General features: G+C 42.2%; 1 protein-coding gene across 1 annotated transcript; it reads right to left on the bottom strand.

Moving 5' to 3' along the window:
• Window positions 1-7,121: 7,121 nt before the first annotated feature.
• On the bottom strand, window positions 7,122-9,949 carry IL17F (interleukin 17F). The gene is made up of 3 exons (XM_046639796.1): window positions 9,845-9,949; window positions 8,537-8,733; window positions 7,122-7,362 (listed from the first exon to the last, which is right to left on the bottom strand). Exons 1-3 carry the CDS (start codon window positions 9,947-9,949, stop codon window positions 7,122-7,124), a joined length of 543 nt encoding a protein of 180 aa, XP_046495752.1.
• Window positions 9,950-17,644: the final 7,695 nt, after the last annotated feature.

Genomic DNA, 17,644 nt, shown 5'->3' with positions numbered 1-17,644 from the left:
CACAACCCTATGAGGCAAGTATTATTAGTATTCTCATTTTGTAATTGAGGAAACTGAGGCCCAGAGAGATTAAGTAACTTGCCCAAGGTAGGCTATAGATATGAAAACCCACACAGAGAGAATTTTAACATTAAAGTCAACTGTACATAACATATAGACATGCACTCTTCTGTCCACATTATATGTTTCACGATAAAAAAGTAATTAAAACAGCTATAAGCATCATTTAATTTTTGTAAGTGGAAATAGTTAAAGGTCCAAAAATAAACGAACAACTAAATAAATTCTGGTTCATCAACTTGAAAGAATAGTCTGTAGCCACTAAAAACCCTTGTGAACACTTTATAGAAACACAGAAAATGTGTACAATATAATGTTAAGTAAACAGTCACCAAATACAGATTGCATATATGTTACGGTTACAGCCTTGTAAAGCATGCATCTGTGAGACAATGTTGCAAAAGAGAAAGCAAAATATTAAACATACTATGTTATTGTGATGAGATAATGGGTGACTTTTCTGTTTTTAATAACACACTGGACAACACATGCCTCGTACAGGTCTAAGAACCTCATCTGTACCATCTTATTCTAGTGTCTCAACAACCCCGTGAAGGAGGGACTGTTACATCCCCATTTTACAATTGGGAAAAGGGAGGCACAGAGAGGTTGGGTGACTTGCCCAAGATCATTAGTGATTTGTGGAGCTCGTAGGTGCCAGAGCTGCCGTTTTCACCTGGCATCTAGCTCCAACATCCACGCACTTGTCATGATGCTGTGGTCTCTGATATTGCTATTGATGTTTGCACAGTTTAAGAGAAGATATAAATGTTTTGCAGGCAACAGCATCTTCATGCTCGTATGGGGATCATTCCTTTTTTTTTTATCTTAGTTTCAAAATATTTTCATTGCTGAGCAAAATTCTCAAAATCTCAAAATCGAAATTCTCAAAATCACACTTCATGTGGTCCCTATTATGAAATTACAAGACCAAGGCATGCACCTGGTACTAGTAAACAAAGGTGCGTTTCTGGAAGGATGGCGAATGGTGGATCTCCAATGCTCTTTGCAGATCAAGAGTTAATCCTGAGAACCTCGGGTGGCCTACATAAGAAACATTTTAATCATTCTTCATTTTCAGAGGGGAAAAGATTCTAGTGAAGAAACATCAGGTAACTTATCCAACTGGATACAGATGGACAGGTTAGATGCAGTAGGGGATCTGCAGTCCAAGAGACCAGAGTTTAAACCTTTAGGCTAACACTCACAAGCTCTTGTGACCACAGCCCTTTACATGGCCTGAAGGCAAGGACCAGACCTTCTTTATAGTGGTGACAACACCAGAAGCCGTGTAACCATTTCCCACAACCAACCACATTCTCACGACAGAAACCAGATCTGGGAGGCACAGCCCTGGATGGGCTGCGTGGGTTGAGTGCCGGATGGAATCTGAGCACAGCTGGCCTCCTCAGAAGGGACATCGTGCTCACAGAAAATTCTTACCATACTTATTTATCAGGCAAGAGTTTCCTGGGGTCCTAGGCATCTAGTGATGAATTCCCCAGTTCCCTCATCTGTAAAATGAGGACAATATTTCCAAACTCATGCCACTGTCTTGAGGACTGAGAGGCACGTAAAACTGCACAGTGCCTGACACACGTAGCCAACACTCAGTATATCTGAGCTACTACGATTGTTATCATTTTTATTATTTTTAACAACCTCAATGGAATTGTTAATGAGTTTAGCTCCCCGGGCCACATTAATACTCCAAACATGCAAAGTTGCAAATGTGATTTAATCCTATTGCAAATATAAGAAGATGCAGGATTATGACTTGGTAAGTACAACCTCCCTATTATTGGCTTCCCAGATGTAAGGAACACAGGAAGGAAAATTCTCCATACATAGATGTCTCTCCCCACTACCTTTAGACCAACACCTTATCTTACCTTATGCCTTATCTGCCCCACGCCTGATCTCTTTCACTGACGAAGGAATTCTCTCTTCCTGGGTGCTTCTTAAGGAAGAAGGAATGCTGTTTTGTAGGCTTTTATGACACTTGGAGATGCACAAGCAAAGCTTAGAGCGCAGCAGCTTTGGAAGTTACCACTTTTTCAATGATTCTTTCCTTGGCACCAAACAGCGTGTTAAAAACAACATCTCAGTGTTTGGGAAAAATGTGGGTTCCTTTGTATCCTGAGGGGAATCCAGCTGGACATGCACCACCTCTGTGACTTATTGAACCAAAAGTGCTTTTCCTCTAATTTATGTCGCTGGAATAGGCTACAAAGAACATTTGGACCCAAGGGAATTTTTTTCCCAACGTATTAAGTCCATGGCTTCCTCTACTCTTTTCAAATTAATTTAAGGTTATTTTTTTAAAAATCTATGTGATAATAACATAACATATTAACAATATATAGGTCTTTTGTTTAACTCACCTTAAATTATATATGTGCATATATAGAAGTTAAATGGAGAGCGTAAATTTGACAACCCTGAGGAATGCTATAGCTGTGGTGTTTAAGCGTAAAAGTTGGTTGTCAACTTCCCGGGGCCTAAGCAAAATGGGAAATATAAGTTCTATGGCTCTTGGAATAATGGCTACCAGTTACTACGCGCCTGCCACTTCCTGGGTATTGTATTAAGTCCTTTATTTCTTAAGTTCGATTATATTACACGGTACTCTTTAGAATAGATATTATCCGCCATCTAACATACAAGGAAGCTGAGTCTCAGAAGGACAAAACTGCCTAAATTCATACAACCAAAACATGGCAGAACCAGGATTCAAAGCCGAGAGCTGTCTAAATATTAAATCCATTTTTTCTACCTCTCCTATGAGGACAAAAAAAAAAAGACAAATCAATTTCATAACCATTTTCCTCACTGTAAATTACAAGCAAAATTTCTTTGATGCAGCGTTATAAACGTAGATGACTTTTATCAAGAATTGGGTAGCAAGGGAGGAGGGACAGAGAAAGAGAGAAAGAGAGAGAGCCAGCCAAGGCTTTATAAACAAAAACCGGATTTCAAAAGAAAAGGCGATATGTTTTCAAGTTTCCATGTGGAAAGAAAATTTCCTCTCTCCCCCCGATGATGATGATATTGTATTTGAACACCTAAACCACTCAACTTAGACCATTTTTCCCACAGGCAAAACAAGGGACCTCTGAGTCCCAGAAAGCTCGGCGCAGAGCTGAAGAACACAGCCTGCCCTTCTGCCTCAGCAGTGTCTCAAGTGGCTGCTAAAGAAGACAGGTTCCCCTATAAGGGAGCCATTTATTTCCTTGTCACCTATGCTAAGGAATCTGGGAACAAATGGGCACAGTGTGCCACCTTGTGAGCAGGAGAGGACCTGCAATTTCTTGAATGACAGCCCCTCTCAGCTCAAGACAGGAAGGGAATGCAGGGCCCCAGACCCCACGTGGCACCATAGACAGTGTATTTGGATATGTGGGACGTGGAGGTATTTCTGTACCCACTCCCAGGGCCAGCCCTAGACCACATAGAAAAGTGACTGAAATGGCTCTTTACTGGAAACACTATAGAGAGCTGCAAACCAACATGAAAAGTCGCGAACTTGGTGTCGGTGAACCTGTTTCTGCCACTAACTACCCAAGTGACCTTGAGCAAGTCACCTAATTCCTTTGGGCCTCATCTGCAAATGAGAAAGGTTGACCAGGTGATCTACAGGGGCCCATCCAGCTCTAACAGTGTGAATCTACCAGAGGAGATAAATTGTCTTCTCTCTGATCTTCTAACTGGCCTTCAGGTTTCCAATTCCTTTTGCTCACTATCACCAGAATTATCTAATGAAATACAGCTATGTATTTATCACATCTGTAACTCACTCATTCATTCATTTATTCAATCGTTCTTTCAAGAAATAGTTATTATGTATCCCCTCTATGTGTTCTCATGTCCGCACTCTCCTGGGCACCTGGAACTACTTGCTGTTCCCCTAATACACCAAGCTTTTTTGTGCCTCTGCTTTTGCTCATACTGTTCCCTTTGCTAGGAATGCCCTTCCCCCATTTTCCTCGAGAGCAGCTCATACTCATCTCAATGTGAAAGTCATCTCCTTTCTGAAATTTCCTGGTGAGCTACCATCGTCTGTGTCTTCTTAACATCTGCTATCTTGCTCAGAGTACTTAGCACATTGCTTTGAAATCACATGCGTACATGTGTAAAAAGATAATATCTTGATACTTTCAGGTGTCATCTTTTCCTCTGCAATTTCCTTCATCTCTTTGCTTCTCCCACCACTCAGACAGAGGTTTTTTACATCTAGTACCCTGAGGGTAGGGCTATTACTGCCAAAACGAACAAGAAAGGAAGGGTCATTGCACAGATTTGAGTGCCAAAATGGACTTGCAAGATTCACAGCAAACTTATGAAGCTGATTACCGTGAGAGAAAATGTTTTTTAAGTTTTGAGAGCCTGAATATTTTACATACACACGTCAATGTTTATACCATGAGAAAACGATCCTGAAGCGAAGAGATGAAGAGCCAGTCTACCAAGCTACTCCATCCTCACCCCCACCTACAAACTAGATAAAAGTTGCCCACACTAAAGAGTTAAAAATGGGTGCTGGGCTCCTGCCACTTGCCCATCCTCAAGCCACGTTGCAGGTGGGAGTGAGAACTTATGCCCCACCCTCTCTCTGGGACCTGGAAGGCAGCAGCAATGGAGATGTACTCTGAGCCAGTGGTGCGGTAAAGGAGAAAATGCAGGGCACCTTATCTGGGCAAGAGAGGGATGAGAACCTCTGAGGGGCGTGGAAACCAGGATCTGGAAGCTCCTGTGTCCCCAGGAAGCATAAGAGATGGATGAAAGATAGCCAGTGACCCAAAAGGTCCTAGAAGTCACAATGAAGAGGATGCAAAGTGACTGCCATGGCCCTGATGACCAGGAGCTCTGTGGATGGCTGCTACCAACACCGTGGCCCTTCCATATGCATTTCTTACTTTTCTCTGTACAGTAGTCCCCCCTTATCTGTGGGGGACACATTCCAAGACCCCCAGTGGATGCTGGAAACCACAGACAGTCCAGAACTCTATATATACTATGTTTTTTCCTATATAAGCATACCTACAATAAAGTTGTTTTCCTTTCTTTTTCTTATTTATTTACTATTTTTTTTGAGAAAGATTATCCCTGAGCTAAGATCTGCCCCCAATCCTCCTCTTTTTTTGCTGAGGAAGACTGGCCCTGAGCTAACATCCATGCCCATCTTCCTCTACTTTATATGTGGGACGCCTGCCACAGCAAGTCTTGACAAGTGGTGCTAGGTCCACACCCGGGATCCAAATCCATGAAGTCCAGGCCACTGAAGCAGAACATCTGAACTTAACCACTGCACTTTGGGGCCAGCCTCTAGGATAAAGTTTAATTTATAAATTAGGCACAGTAAGAGGTTAACAACAATAAGTAATAATAAAATAGAACAATTATAACAGTATACTGCATTAACAGTTATGTGAACTGTTCTCTCTCACAAAATATGTCATTGTGTTATACTCACTCTTCAACTTGTGATGAGGAGAGACGATGTGATGCCTGTGTGATGAGATGAAGTGAGGTGAATGGCACAGGCAATGTGAGGTAGCATTTGTATGCAATGGAGCAGGGCAGAGCGAGATTTCATCATGCTATTCAGAATGTGTGCAGTTTAAAACTTATCAATTGTTTATTTCTGCAATTTTCCATTTAATATTTTTGGACAGAGGTTGACAGTGGGTAACTGAAACCACGGAAAACAAAACCACAGATGGGGGAGGCTACTGTATCTCCAGATTGGCTAGCATGGTGCCCAATAAATGTTCATTTTGTAAAATAATGTAGCGAGGAAGATGGAGCAGTAAAGAGTTACCAGGGAACTGTTCTGTTCTGTGCAACGTTGGTGCCATTTTCCTCACCTCTCCATGTAACTCCCAAGAACCATTAATAGCAAAATAATTCTCCAACTCGTAGAAACAGAGAGTAGAATGGCGGTTGCCAGGGATGGGAAGTGAGGGAAATGGGGAGATGTTGGACTAAGGGTACAAACTTTCAGTTATAAGATGAATAAGTTCTGGGGCTCTGATGTACAGCATGGTGATTATAGTTAACAATACTGTATTTTATACTTGAAAGTTACTAGGAGAGTAGATCCTAAATGTTCTCACCACAAAAAGAAAAAAAGGTAACTGTGTAGAGGGATGGATGTGTTAACTAACCTTGTTGTGATACTCATTCCTCAACATATACGTGTATCAAATCACCACATTGTACACCTTAAGTTTATACCATGTTATTTATTGATTATATCTCAATAAAGCTGGGAAAAAATTAATATCACCAAGACCACACACATACACAAAAATAATAGTAAGGAGATAACTCTAATACTGGCACTCCGCTGACAAAATATGGAAAACAAATGACAGGTATATAGAATTTCAAAATCCTTAAAGCTACAAGGTCTATGAGTACAAGCTGAAACTAGAAATGAACACAAGTATTTTTCAATCATTAATATTTTACTATATTAGCCCTTGCTTTTTAATTTTTCTCCTGAAATTTTATATAATTAATGCATCATAAATATATTCACAATTTCCTTCCAAATATAAATATCAAGCCAAACTCATGTACATTTAGTGAAAGATTAATAGACATATGTACTAGATTCTCATCCCCATCCTTCCCAGCCCACCCTATCGTGCACAACCCACTCCTAAATTGTGGTCATATTTCCTGCATTTTCATGCACATGGAACAGAGGCCCATTTTACCAACAGAGCTACCAGGGAATGGCTGTGCAGCACAGTGACTGCACGGCTAGGAGATGGTCATCAGAGCACATAAACGGGGTGGGCCAAGGGCTCCTCCGTTCTCCTCCCCCGTTCTCCAGGGGGTTGGGACATGGGAGCATCACAGGACTATATTAGGATTCTGAAGTGCCCTGGGAAGCTAACGCTATCTCTAATACAGAGCTTTGAGAATTCCAAGCAAATCTTATCAAGAGTCCTACGAAACAGAGAGAACTGGGGACCACACCGGACTGTTGCAGAGTGCTAGGTAAAGAGCGGCGTGTCTACAGCTTCTTCAGTCGAGAGGATGCGCAGCACTCAGGCATTTATTTCGCGAACCATGGGGGTGACGCAGGTGCAGCCAACAGTCATCCGCACCTTCTCCAGCCGGAAGGAGCCAGGACAGCCCTTGGACTCCCTCTGGAGGACCAGGAACTCCTGCTGGATGGGCACGGAGTTCCTGGAATGGTCTTCCCTCCCCTGGGCGTCGATGCAGCCCAAGTACCTGCAATGGGCCTCTGCAATCTCGGAGGGGAACCGGTTGGGGTCCCGGGAGACGCTGCAGGAAGAACAGGCAAAAGAAGATGGTGAGACAGGGAGGGGAAGAGGGACCAAGGATGAGAGCCCTGCAGCCCGGGGTGCTCCCATGCTGGGAGGCGGTTCTGAGGACCTCAGGGCTGCCACACAGACTCTGGAGCAGACAGCCTGGATTTACAGACCGCCCTCTGGCAGGCGCTGAACTCCCTAAGCCTCAGTTTTCCTCAACTATAAAATGAGGATTCTCGTATACCTCTCTCACGGGATTGTTGGTAACACTCAGTGAGTGACACAAATGCATGTGAAACTCCACACCATAAAATGCTGGTATTCAATAAGTGTTAGATCTTTTAGTTTCTTTCACTTTACATTGTTATTACTATAATTATTATTCATCCTTTACTTAAAGATTAAACATCACTAGTGGATCTCTCAGGATACGGTCTACAAAGCCTGCTGCTTGCAAAAGAAAAACAAAGCCCCAGAGCTTTATGAATCCAGCGCCTTCTCTCAGTTTCTCCCTGCATAGCCCCCTCCGCCAGGAAACATAAAGGCAGCAAAGCCAATCCAGCCAACTTGCCACCACACACGCTTCCTTCACTTGGGAAGCAATGCAAGCAGCTACAGAGGCACTTTTAATTGTCCCTGGAATCTATTTTCATACTTGTCTTTGGAGCATATAGATGAGTACTTCGTATTCCAAGAACCTACACATAAGACAAAATCACAAGACTGTACCCTGAACCCCGCCACCTCGCTTCCCACTTCGCAAACTGGCCTTTCCCCTCCACTCTGCCCCCCTCCCCACTCCTTGAAGTCTAATCTGAGCAGATCTCTCTAAACTGACTTTTCTGGTTCTCGCTTATCCCCATAAAGAAATAATTATGTGGGCTGCTTTAAAGAGCCCTCTCTTCCAACACACAAAGTTTACAAATTCCAATCTAGAGCTGCATGAAGCAGGAAAAGGCAGAGGGTCAACGAGAAGTTGGAAGCAGCATAGCAGGACCTTCAACCACAGAGGAGGACCTAGCCCAAAAAGCAAGAAAAATGTGATCTCCCAGGTATAGTGAGATCTCTGTTTTTAAGAGCAGATGTGAGGGCTTGCATTTTTTCTATATTGTCTAAATTTCCTACTTTATGATTAGAATAAAATAACATGTTTTTCAAATGTGAAGATCCATCTCCTTTGCACTTACGTGTAAACCCAGGGGGAGCTGGAGCGGTTATGGATGTCATGTAAGCTGGAAATACCCTTGTTTTGACTAAAGATGCGAATGTCAACCCTCACAAAATCCTCCTCCAGAGGAGGGCAAGAGACTGCCTTGGGGTTTGTCCTAGCTGCCACCTCCTTCAGCAGGGCGAGCCCCAATATCAACAGCAGCAGGGACTTGACCTGGAAGAGAGAGGAGGTTGAAGCTGGTTAGCGACTCTGGCGTCACTTGCTGGCGAGAGACATCCCGTGCTTCAGCTGAGCTCAACATTCCCGGTCTTTCCTGGGATCAGGGCTTCTCTTTGAACCTCAAATCCTCACCTGGAAATGGGAACAGTCACACATGGAGATATCAGGGTGCCAGCTGAGAAGGAAACGTGTCAGCCTGGGGATTGAGCTCTCCACAGTCAGAGAGCTCCGAAAGACAGCAGGATCTGGAACTCGGTTTAAATCTTGACCTGGCCTCCTCCCTGAGCCTCTGGTTTCTCTTCTTTCCAACCAGATTATAATACTTGCCTTATAAAAATATTCACAAGATTAAATGAAATGTTCTATGTAAAGCACCTATAAATCTGTTTAACAAAAATAGAGGCTTAATGAAGGATAGCTCTTGTTTTTATTTCCAACCTCATATCCCATGAATCCTCACAAAATCCTTCCTCCCAGAATACACTGCCCCACCTCCATCTATCCAATCCCACCCTTCCGTCAAGGGCCCACTCAGATGTGGTCTCCTCCAGGAAGTGTCCCCAAAGTAGTTCAATTAGTAGTATGATAATTATCCTTAAATCATAAAGCTTCTACCATCTAGCACTCAAGTAATACTTCTTTATTGTCTGGAGAATGTACTGTCTGTTTTCCTAGCAGATCTACACCTATTAGATGGTAAGTTCGTGCAGGAAAACATGTCATAGAATTGACGTTCCATGAACACTTTCTGGATGAATGACAGAGCAGGTGATTGAATGAATGAACAAAACAATACAGTTCAATTAACAGTGTAGGTAAGCTCAATGAATTATGGAAAACACTATGCAAAACCAGCTACGGCAAAGTTCCAATTATCCATGCTAATTGAAAGAAGCAGGGACACTAATGATGCACAACGAGAGAACAGGGAAACTATTTCCTTTTAGGTCAGGAACATATTTTTTATACTTACATTGAAACATCAGTTTATCTGGCATTACAAGAATGCACAAAGAAAGAAAGCGCTCTGTGAAGACCTAACTAAAATAAAAGAAGAGCTAAAAATCTCTCCAGCTTCCCTTTGTCACAACCGTGCTTTGCTCACCCCATCATCACTGACCCTTACAGGGGGTGGACAAGGCTCATCCCAACGTTCAACGTGATGCAGAGCAAGAGCTGAAGCTGAGCTGCATTCATTCTCTGGCTTCATGTTGTCCAGGTCACACCTTCCGCAAGTTAAGATAGGGAGGGTGATTAGACACGTTGATTTAAAAGATCTCCTTTGTATATTTTGCAGATATTGAAGGCAAGAAATGATAAGAGCAAGCAAAAAGGTCATGGTGTCAACTTGCTACCAGGGTAGCTGATGCTGAAAAGAAGTTGAAAGCAAGATTGACCCAGATAAACACGAATAAGGCTGATGTGCCTTTAGATAATCAGCAGTCATCAACCTTCATCTCCCACAATCATTCATTCATTCAATAATTCTTTCTTGTCTCTACAGTGTGGTGATTCAGGACACGGGCTCTGGAGTCAGATGTCCTGTGTCCGTAACTCAGTTCTCAGACTCTTACTACTTGCAACTCAGCTTCCGCCACCAGAAAATGTGAAGATTAAGTGATAGGATCCATATAAAGCATGAAGGGCACTGCCAGCACATGGTAAATATTCAATACAGGTGACTATCAAATTGACATTGTGCTGATGATACACAGTGGACAGGAAAGATGTGGAATTTGCCCTCATGCACCTTCTGTCTAGACAAAGTGCTATGAAGTTTCACAAAGTGAAAAGATGCCTACTTAGACAAGGGGGTCCTTAGATAGTGTCCCAAGCCTGTCAATGACTTCCTTAGGTTTCTTAAGTAGATTCTTCCTCTGTTTTCTTTTTCCTCTTCTGTATTATCATATTCACTGAATCGTTTCTAATTTTCATCATCAAAGCTTTAGAGTAACTGTACCCTGGTGTTACATGATTTAGCAATAATTATCGTGCTTCTAACAAGTCATTATTATATTCGCTTATATTCTTTGAGCATTTTAGAAAACACTTCACATCTCTTTAAGCACTGGAGCCTCACAACTACCCCGTGGCGTAGGTAGAGCTACTATTAATTATCCCAATTAGGCAGGTGAATTGTGTCCGAGAGGCAACAAATAACGTGAGTGGCTTTACCAGGCTGTTGCTGCCAGCCTGGGGACTTGCACCTCGGCGTCGGTGGTCAGTGCTACTGCTACTGAAGATCATTATCACTGTTATAAACATGTAGCCACTTACAGTGTTTAATCTTAGCTTTGTCCCACTAAGGAGCCAAGCATTTTCAGCAAGGTGACAGCTGTGTCAGAATCGCATGGGTGTTATAGGTCACATGGGCCTTCATTAGGAAATCAGACGGTCTGCAAATTGCTCTAGTTTGCTCCACAAAGCTGTTGATCTGAAACTGTAGATTTTAGTGCTTATGCAATACAGAGCAGGGGCTCTCATAAGGCTCCTGCTGGTTCTTAAGAATGATATACACAGCACTTCTTCTCTAAGGGGTTCAGAGTATTTTATAGACTTGAATTCTTTTATGCCACTCTGAGGCAGATAAATAGATATCACTTCCAATCTGTAAAATAGGAAACAGGCAAGAGAATGCACCAGCTGAAGGTGCGTGGTATCAGGACACCAACATGTCAGCCCAACTGTGCACTTCACTCTACTGTGAGCCCCTCAGAGACCACCTGAACCTTTGTCTCTCGCAGCTGTGATTTGTGCTCACTCCCACGTAGGAATGTGCTCCAGAACCTGCCAGCTCCTAAGTCCACAAGAATTTGCCTCAACTGCTTATTGAGTATGTCCTATCTGCCAACCCTGCCCAAGTTCCAATCCTATTCTAAGATTTTATTTTTTTCCTTTTTCTCCCCAAAGCCCCCCAGGCACATAGTTGTATATTCTTTGTTGTGGGTCCTTCTAGTTGTGGCTCAATCCTAGTCTAATGTCCTTCGCAGTATCATGTTTCTTGCTGATGGTCCAACAGATTTCTTCAAAGAAACCAGAAATAGAAGTGGCTTTAGAGCACAAAGCTATCCAATAGATTTTTTTGGACACAGTGGCTTTAAATTCAGAAACCTTGCCTCTGAACCCATCAAGGAGAAGAATACCCTCACGTCCCAGTTCTTGTGCATACCTGATGACTTAAATCCCTTCACTGAGCTGTTGTTCATCTGAGTAATGGGGAAAGTAGACCCAATCTACTTCACTGGGTTGACTAGAGTCTCAGAAGTAAAAATAATAATATTATTAGCACTAATATTTAACACATTGAATGCTTTCTCTATCCTTATTGGTTGTTATATTAAAATGGCCAGGTTACTATAAACTATCATGTGTAGACGTGCTATTCCAGAGTACAGATTTAGTCATTCTCAATGATGTCAGTTAATCCCCCCAAAAACCCCATGAAGAGGATGCCATTATTATTCCCCTATACAGGTAATAGGAATGATAACACACAGAACAGTTAAGTAACTTATCCCAAATCCCACACTTAGTAAGTGGTAGAGCCAGGCCTGTCTGACTCCAAAGTCTATACCCCCTAAATACTGCACTTTGTTGCATTTCTTGCCATCTCTAAAGCAGTATATAAATACAACATAGTATTATCATCACCACATGCCATGACATTTTATGCAATCCAAGCTCTTTTAAGTTGCATGGCTTGTAAATGAAATAAAAAAGAGGAGTTATTTAAGCCAATAATATGGTGAGTGATTTGCCAAGCCCTGTTTTCATGCTCCTCTATATTAAATTCTTCCCAGGTCTTACCTGACTCCTGCCAGGCGAGATTCTAGACCCAGGGGAGGTAGATTTCCATCACTCTAACCTCTCACTCTCCTCCAAGAGGAACAAGACAATGCAAAAATAATCAGATAGCTGAGACACGGCAAATTTTCCTCCTCTAGGAGCTGTCCAAAGTTCGTCACTGGCTGGTTTCCCTTTCCTTATCCAGGGTACTCCTTGTCCACCCGTAGTCTTGGGGAATCATTAAACCTTTTGGGGTTCCAGCTTTCTTAGTTAAAATATATATGTACATATCCTAAAAGGCTGCCTAAGCCCCCACATGAGATAAGAGTTTTACGCCAACCTCATTCTATAATGGTGGCCCCGGGAGTGATCATGTCCAGCTTGTCACACCAAGAGCTGCACAACTGACACCAACTATGGAAAAGCCATCAGGTGAAGAGCCATGTTTTACACCCCATCATAATTTCTAGTCATTTGTTCTTTTCCTCCACCAGACAGGGGTCAAAATTAAAGTCAGCTCTGTTTTTCAAAGAAGTGACCCCCAAAAAAATCCCAAACAAGCCTAATCCCTTAGAAATCTGCTTTTCTGAAATCCTCGTGATGCCCAGACCTAAACAGGAATTATTGTTACTACTCACCATGGCTGTGTTCTGCAGGATGGTCATTGTCATTCTGCTCTGGCTGCCTGCTTTGTGCAGGAAGCTCTTTCTGTGTGTGTGTTGCCCTGTGTTTGCTGTGCTGTATCAGGGAGAGTACCTGTCATTTTATAGCAATCACTGCCCTTGTTTCAATTGACCTGCTTACTGTCTAAGTTGTGGTTGCCCCAGAGTTACTGACGAACGTAGTTTTTTTTTTTTTCCTATTCCACTTCCTGAAGGGGAATCAAAGGAAGACCCTAAAAAAGGTTGACGGAAAAAAGACCAAATCTTCCTTTTCTCCTACCCTACTTCCACCCCCATTGCCCTCAAATTACAGAAAAACTCTTCACTAACTTACTACAGAGATGAACCAAGTTATAGATTACCGTCATGACCTTCTACGTTCTTCCACAAATGGCTAGCAACTCTTGTCACGCACTGTGCGTTCTACTTTCCAGTCATGCAACATGAACCGTGATTTAAGTCCTCCTTAGAAGAGCCTTGGTATTAAATGAGAGGACTGTCTTTAGTTCCATTGTATGAATGAGTAAACAAAACCAAAGAAATGAATGACATTGGTGAGACATTCAGAAATTATACCCCCAGCTAGTTTCGTGATCTCCCTGAAGTAATTCTGTCTTAACCTCATGTTTAAAATCCTATTGATGCTTAAATAAATACTCATTATTCGTACAACATATAAATAACCATTATCTTGGCTGTCTCTGATTAAGGATGCTTTTTTTTGACCAAAATTAATTAGTAAATAGAACCTTTAAATTGTTCAGCAGCTTTTTTATCTCCTTTAAGATCAGGTAAAATTATACATGGATGTTAACTAGATTTATTGTGATCATTTTGTAGTATATACAAATATCGAAACATTGTTGTACACCTGAAACTAATATAATGTTATATGTCAATTATACATCAATTAAAAAAAAAGAAAAACAGGCAAAGAAAATAGTTTACATTAGAAGAAATAAAAATAGATAATAAATTTATGAAAAAATAGTTTAACTTCAAGAATAATCAAAGTAATGCAGATTAAAATAGGATATCATATTTAGCCTATCAAATTGGCAAAGACTTTTTTTTTTAAAGATTTTATTTTTTTTTCCTTTTTCTCCCCAAAGCCCCCCGGTACATAGTTGCATATTCTTGGTTGTGGGTCCTTCTAGTTGTGGCATGTGGGACACCGCCTCAGCGTGGTTTGATGAGCGGTGCCATGTCCGCGCCCAGGATTCGAACCAACGAAACACTGGGCCACTTGCAGCAGAGCATGCGAACTTAACCACTCGGCCGTGGGGCCAGCCCCTTGGCAAAGATTTTTAATCATGCGATATTAACAGGAGAATAGGAAAAAGGGGAACTTTCATGTGTTACACCTAGGAGTATATTGGTACAACTTTGTGTAGAACATTTAATAATATGCAGCAAAAACCTAAAAAATTGTTCTACCTCTGGGAATTGTTCCAAAGAAATAGAGATGCACATAAAGATCGACATACAAGGATATTTAGTGGGGAAAATTGAAAACACCCTGGTTTTCCAACAGTAGACTAACGGTAAGTAAATGTTAGCATGCCTATAGGGGAGAATCTATGTAGCCATAGAAATTGTGCCTCAAGAAAATTTAATGACTTGAAAAATACCTTTGTTGTAGCATTTGTTGAAAATATCAAGATGCAGTTCTTCATGTCGAACATGACTTTACTTCAATGTAAATAGATACATGCACACTGTCTATATGTATATGTGTGTATGTGTAAACGAATACTCACGGAAAAAAACCTGAAGCTATATGCAAAAAACCCAACAGAGTAGAATCTTGGGCTCCCACCCCAAAGCTAGTGAATGAGACTGCATTTTCACAAGATCCTACATGATGTGTAGCATATGAAAGTTTGGGATGCACTGCTTTAGGGAATGTTAAAGAAAGTGCGGGACTTCGCATAAAATTACAGTGGGGCTCACTGCGTTACATTCTCTGAAACGGAAAGACTGAGAGTCCAGTAGCCTTGAAGAGTGATTGGGACAAGACGACTCAGAGCTGCACTCCCTGTAGCTAAGAACCATACCTGTGGCCCTGCTCTGGAGGGGTCCTTGGCAAGGGCAGAGATGAAGGGAAGGAAAGGAGAGGGAGGTCGTTCCATCTCAATACTCAGCAGCACTGCTTTGGGTTGCCCTACACGAGCTACCCACAGGCTAGCTGCAGGCCGCTCAAGGTCTCCTACAGACTTTCACTTACTCAGCAGCCAGGCTGATTTCCTGCATTGAGGTGGATGGAATTAGTCAACATACTACCGGAATCCCAATGCCTGGGGAAAGCCCGGGTGAGTGTCTGTCAAACGCCGTCAAATTTTCCTCGATTCCTCCCACCAAAATTTCTCCTCCTTTTGTTTCTACCAGGGCCGCACAGGAACCAGGGATCAGCAACATTTGCTCCTGGACTTCCTCCCCCATCATCCCACTGACAATCAACAAAGTTCTAGGGGGTGAGTTGGGATGACAGGCCCAGCCCCAGAAAGATGATCTTGCCCTCCATCCTCGCTTCTAGGTAAAATTGCCAGTTCCTTAGACATTGGCCCAAATCTAATACGTGGCTTCCATCTGCTTTATTAGAGTCACCTTCCCAAACTTTACATGAGGTAAACTAGTTTTTCGAGCTTCTGCTCCCTGAAAACGTTTTGTATTTTTGAGCCTGAGCCCTCTCCAGGCCAGTTCCAGTTCCAGGAGTGACCATTTCGGGTCTCTCTACTTACTCATTTAGCTTCTACGCAAACTTCTAGGCTCTTCCTCACAGTCCATCTCCTCTGACCCAAACCCACTTGGGTCATTCTCTTTTCTGGACTCTCAACTTTCTCTCACAGCATTTCACCTAGCAATTCCTTAGAGAGAACTTTTCTACTGTCTGCTTGAACGGCTATTAGTATGTGCTTTGGCTTTTTAAATTTTCAAGTGTTTATTCCTAATCTGTTCTCTGGATCTTTCCCTTTTTTGGTGGGGGCAGGTGGGCGGTGAGGAAGATTCACCCTGAGCTAACATCTGTGCCAATGTTCCTCTATTTTTTGTATGTGGGATGCCTCCACAGCATGGCCAATGAGCAGAGTAGGTCTGTGCCTGGGATCCGAACCCACAAACCCAGCAACTGAAGCAGAGTGCACAGGACTTTAACCACTTGGCCATGGGGCCAGGCCCTGTTCTCTGGATCTTAAACACTTTAAAGGACACAACTGTGACTTCTGCTTTTTTACATTCCTACTTCTCCCACACCCCTACCAAAATATCCTACCCATAGCTGGTGCTCAATATTTATTCACTTGCTCTGATTTAATTTGATGTTGATACCAATTTATTTCTTCTTCCACATAGTTTTTTGCTAATGAAGGGGATCAGAGTACACCACCACAAAATACACCCTGTGGCATAAGGATTCTTTTAAACTAAAGGAAATTAAGAAAGACTAGACTCAGGTCTGACCCCATGGCCTAGTGGTTAAATTCAGCACACTCCACTTTGGCAGCCCAAGTTGGGTTCCCGGGAGTGGACCTACACAACTTGTCAGCAGCCATGCTCTGGTGGCAACCCACATACAAAATAGAGGAAGATTGGCATAGATGTTAAATCAGGGCGAATCTTCCTCAGCAAAAGAGTAAAAGCAAGAGCACACTCAGGAAAAGATCTATTCCCTCCCCCTTCCAGCCAAAAAGCAGAGCATAAATGTCCCTTTATAAAGGTGTCCCCCTCCCTTTCCCCTATTAGGAGAGAAGGATGACTCTTAATTATGGAAGACAACTCTTATTAATGGAGAAAGCACCAACTTGAATCTGCATAACAAATCCTACTCAATAACCCTTATCTTTTATTAGTTTCCCCCATACATTTACCTTCCCACAATTTACTTCTCCTAGAAGTCCAAACCCCTTCCTTCCTTTGTCTAATTTTCTCTATAATTTACTACTCTTTGTTAAAATGGTATGTAAGCCTCTGGGTCTAACCATGTCTTTGGGTCTTCTACGAAGTCCTCTGTATGCATACATAATAAAGCCTTTCTCCTGTTAATCTGTCTTTTGTCAGGTTAACCTACAGGGCCCCAGAGACTGAACCTAAGAGGGTGGAGGAGAAAGTTTCTCCTCCCCGACATCACCTTCACTTCCTAATAGATCAGATGAGTTGCCCTAAAAATTATTAATTAAAGGGAGATATTTTGGAGAAGATAAAACTTACAGACATAGAATATTATTGTCAAATATTTGGAAGTTTTTTAAAAGGGAGATTGGACTGTCACCAGAAGGTCACACCAAGGCTTGATGAACATCTGGCGTTGACATTCCAGAGGGCAACAGTACATCAGGAGGCTGTTTGGACTGGACCATCTCCGAAGTCTCTTCCAACTTTGGAATCCCATGAAAACCAAAAACAGTATTGATATTTTAATTAAACCATACCCATAATCTCAGTCTTGGGAGTAGGGGTGT

This window comes from Equus quagga, chromosome 15 (genome assembly GCF_021613505.1).
Source record: "Equus quagga isolate Etosha38 chromosome 15, UCLA_HA_Equagga_1.0, whole genome shotgun sequence".
In the NCBI taxonomy this organism is placed as follows: domain Eukaryota; kingdom Metazoa; phylum Chordata; class Mammalia; order Perissodactyla; family Equidae; genus Equus; species Equus quagga.
The sequence above is the reverse complement of the archived record's forward strand: the minus strand, read 5'-3'. Positions and strand labels throughout refer to the sequence as shown.

What these genes read in the sequence shown, in the direction of transcription:
- IL17F (XM_046639796.1), bottom strand. Translation starts at nt 9,949, where the DNA reads ATGAAGCCAGAGAATGAATGCAGCTCAGCTTCAGCTCTTGCTCTGCAT. An exon ending in TAAGGGTCAGTGATGATGGG is followed by an intron (nt 8,734 to 9,844) that starts GTGAGCAAAGCA and finishes TCTCTCTTCCAG; the next exon opens with GTCAAGTCCCTGCTGCTGTT. An exon ending in AGCTCCCCCTGGGTTTACAC is followed by an intron (nt 7,363 to 8,536) that starts GTAAGTGCAAAG and finishes TTCTTCCTGCAG; the next exon opens with CGTCTCCCGGGACCCCAACC.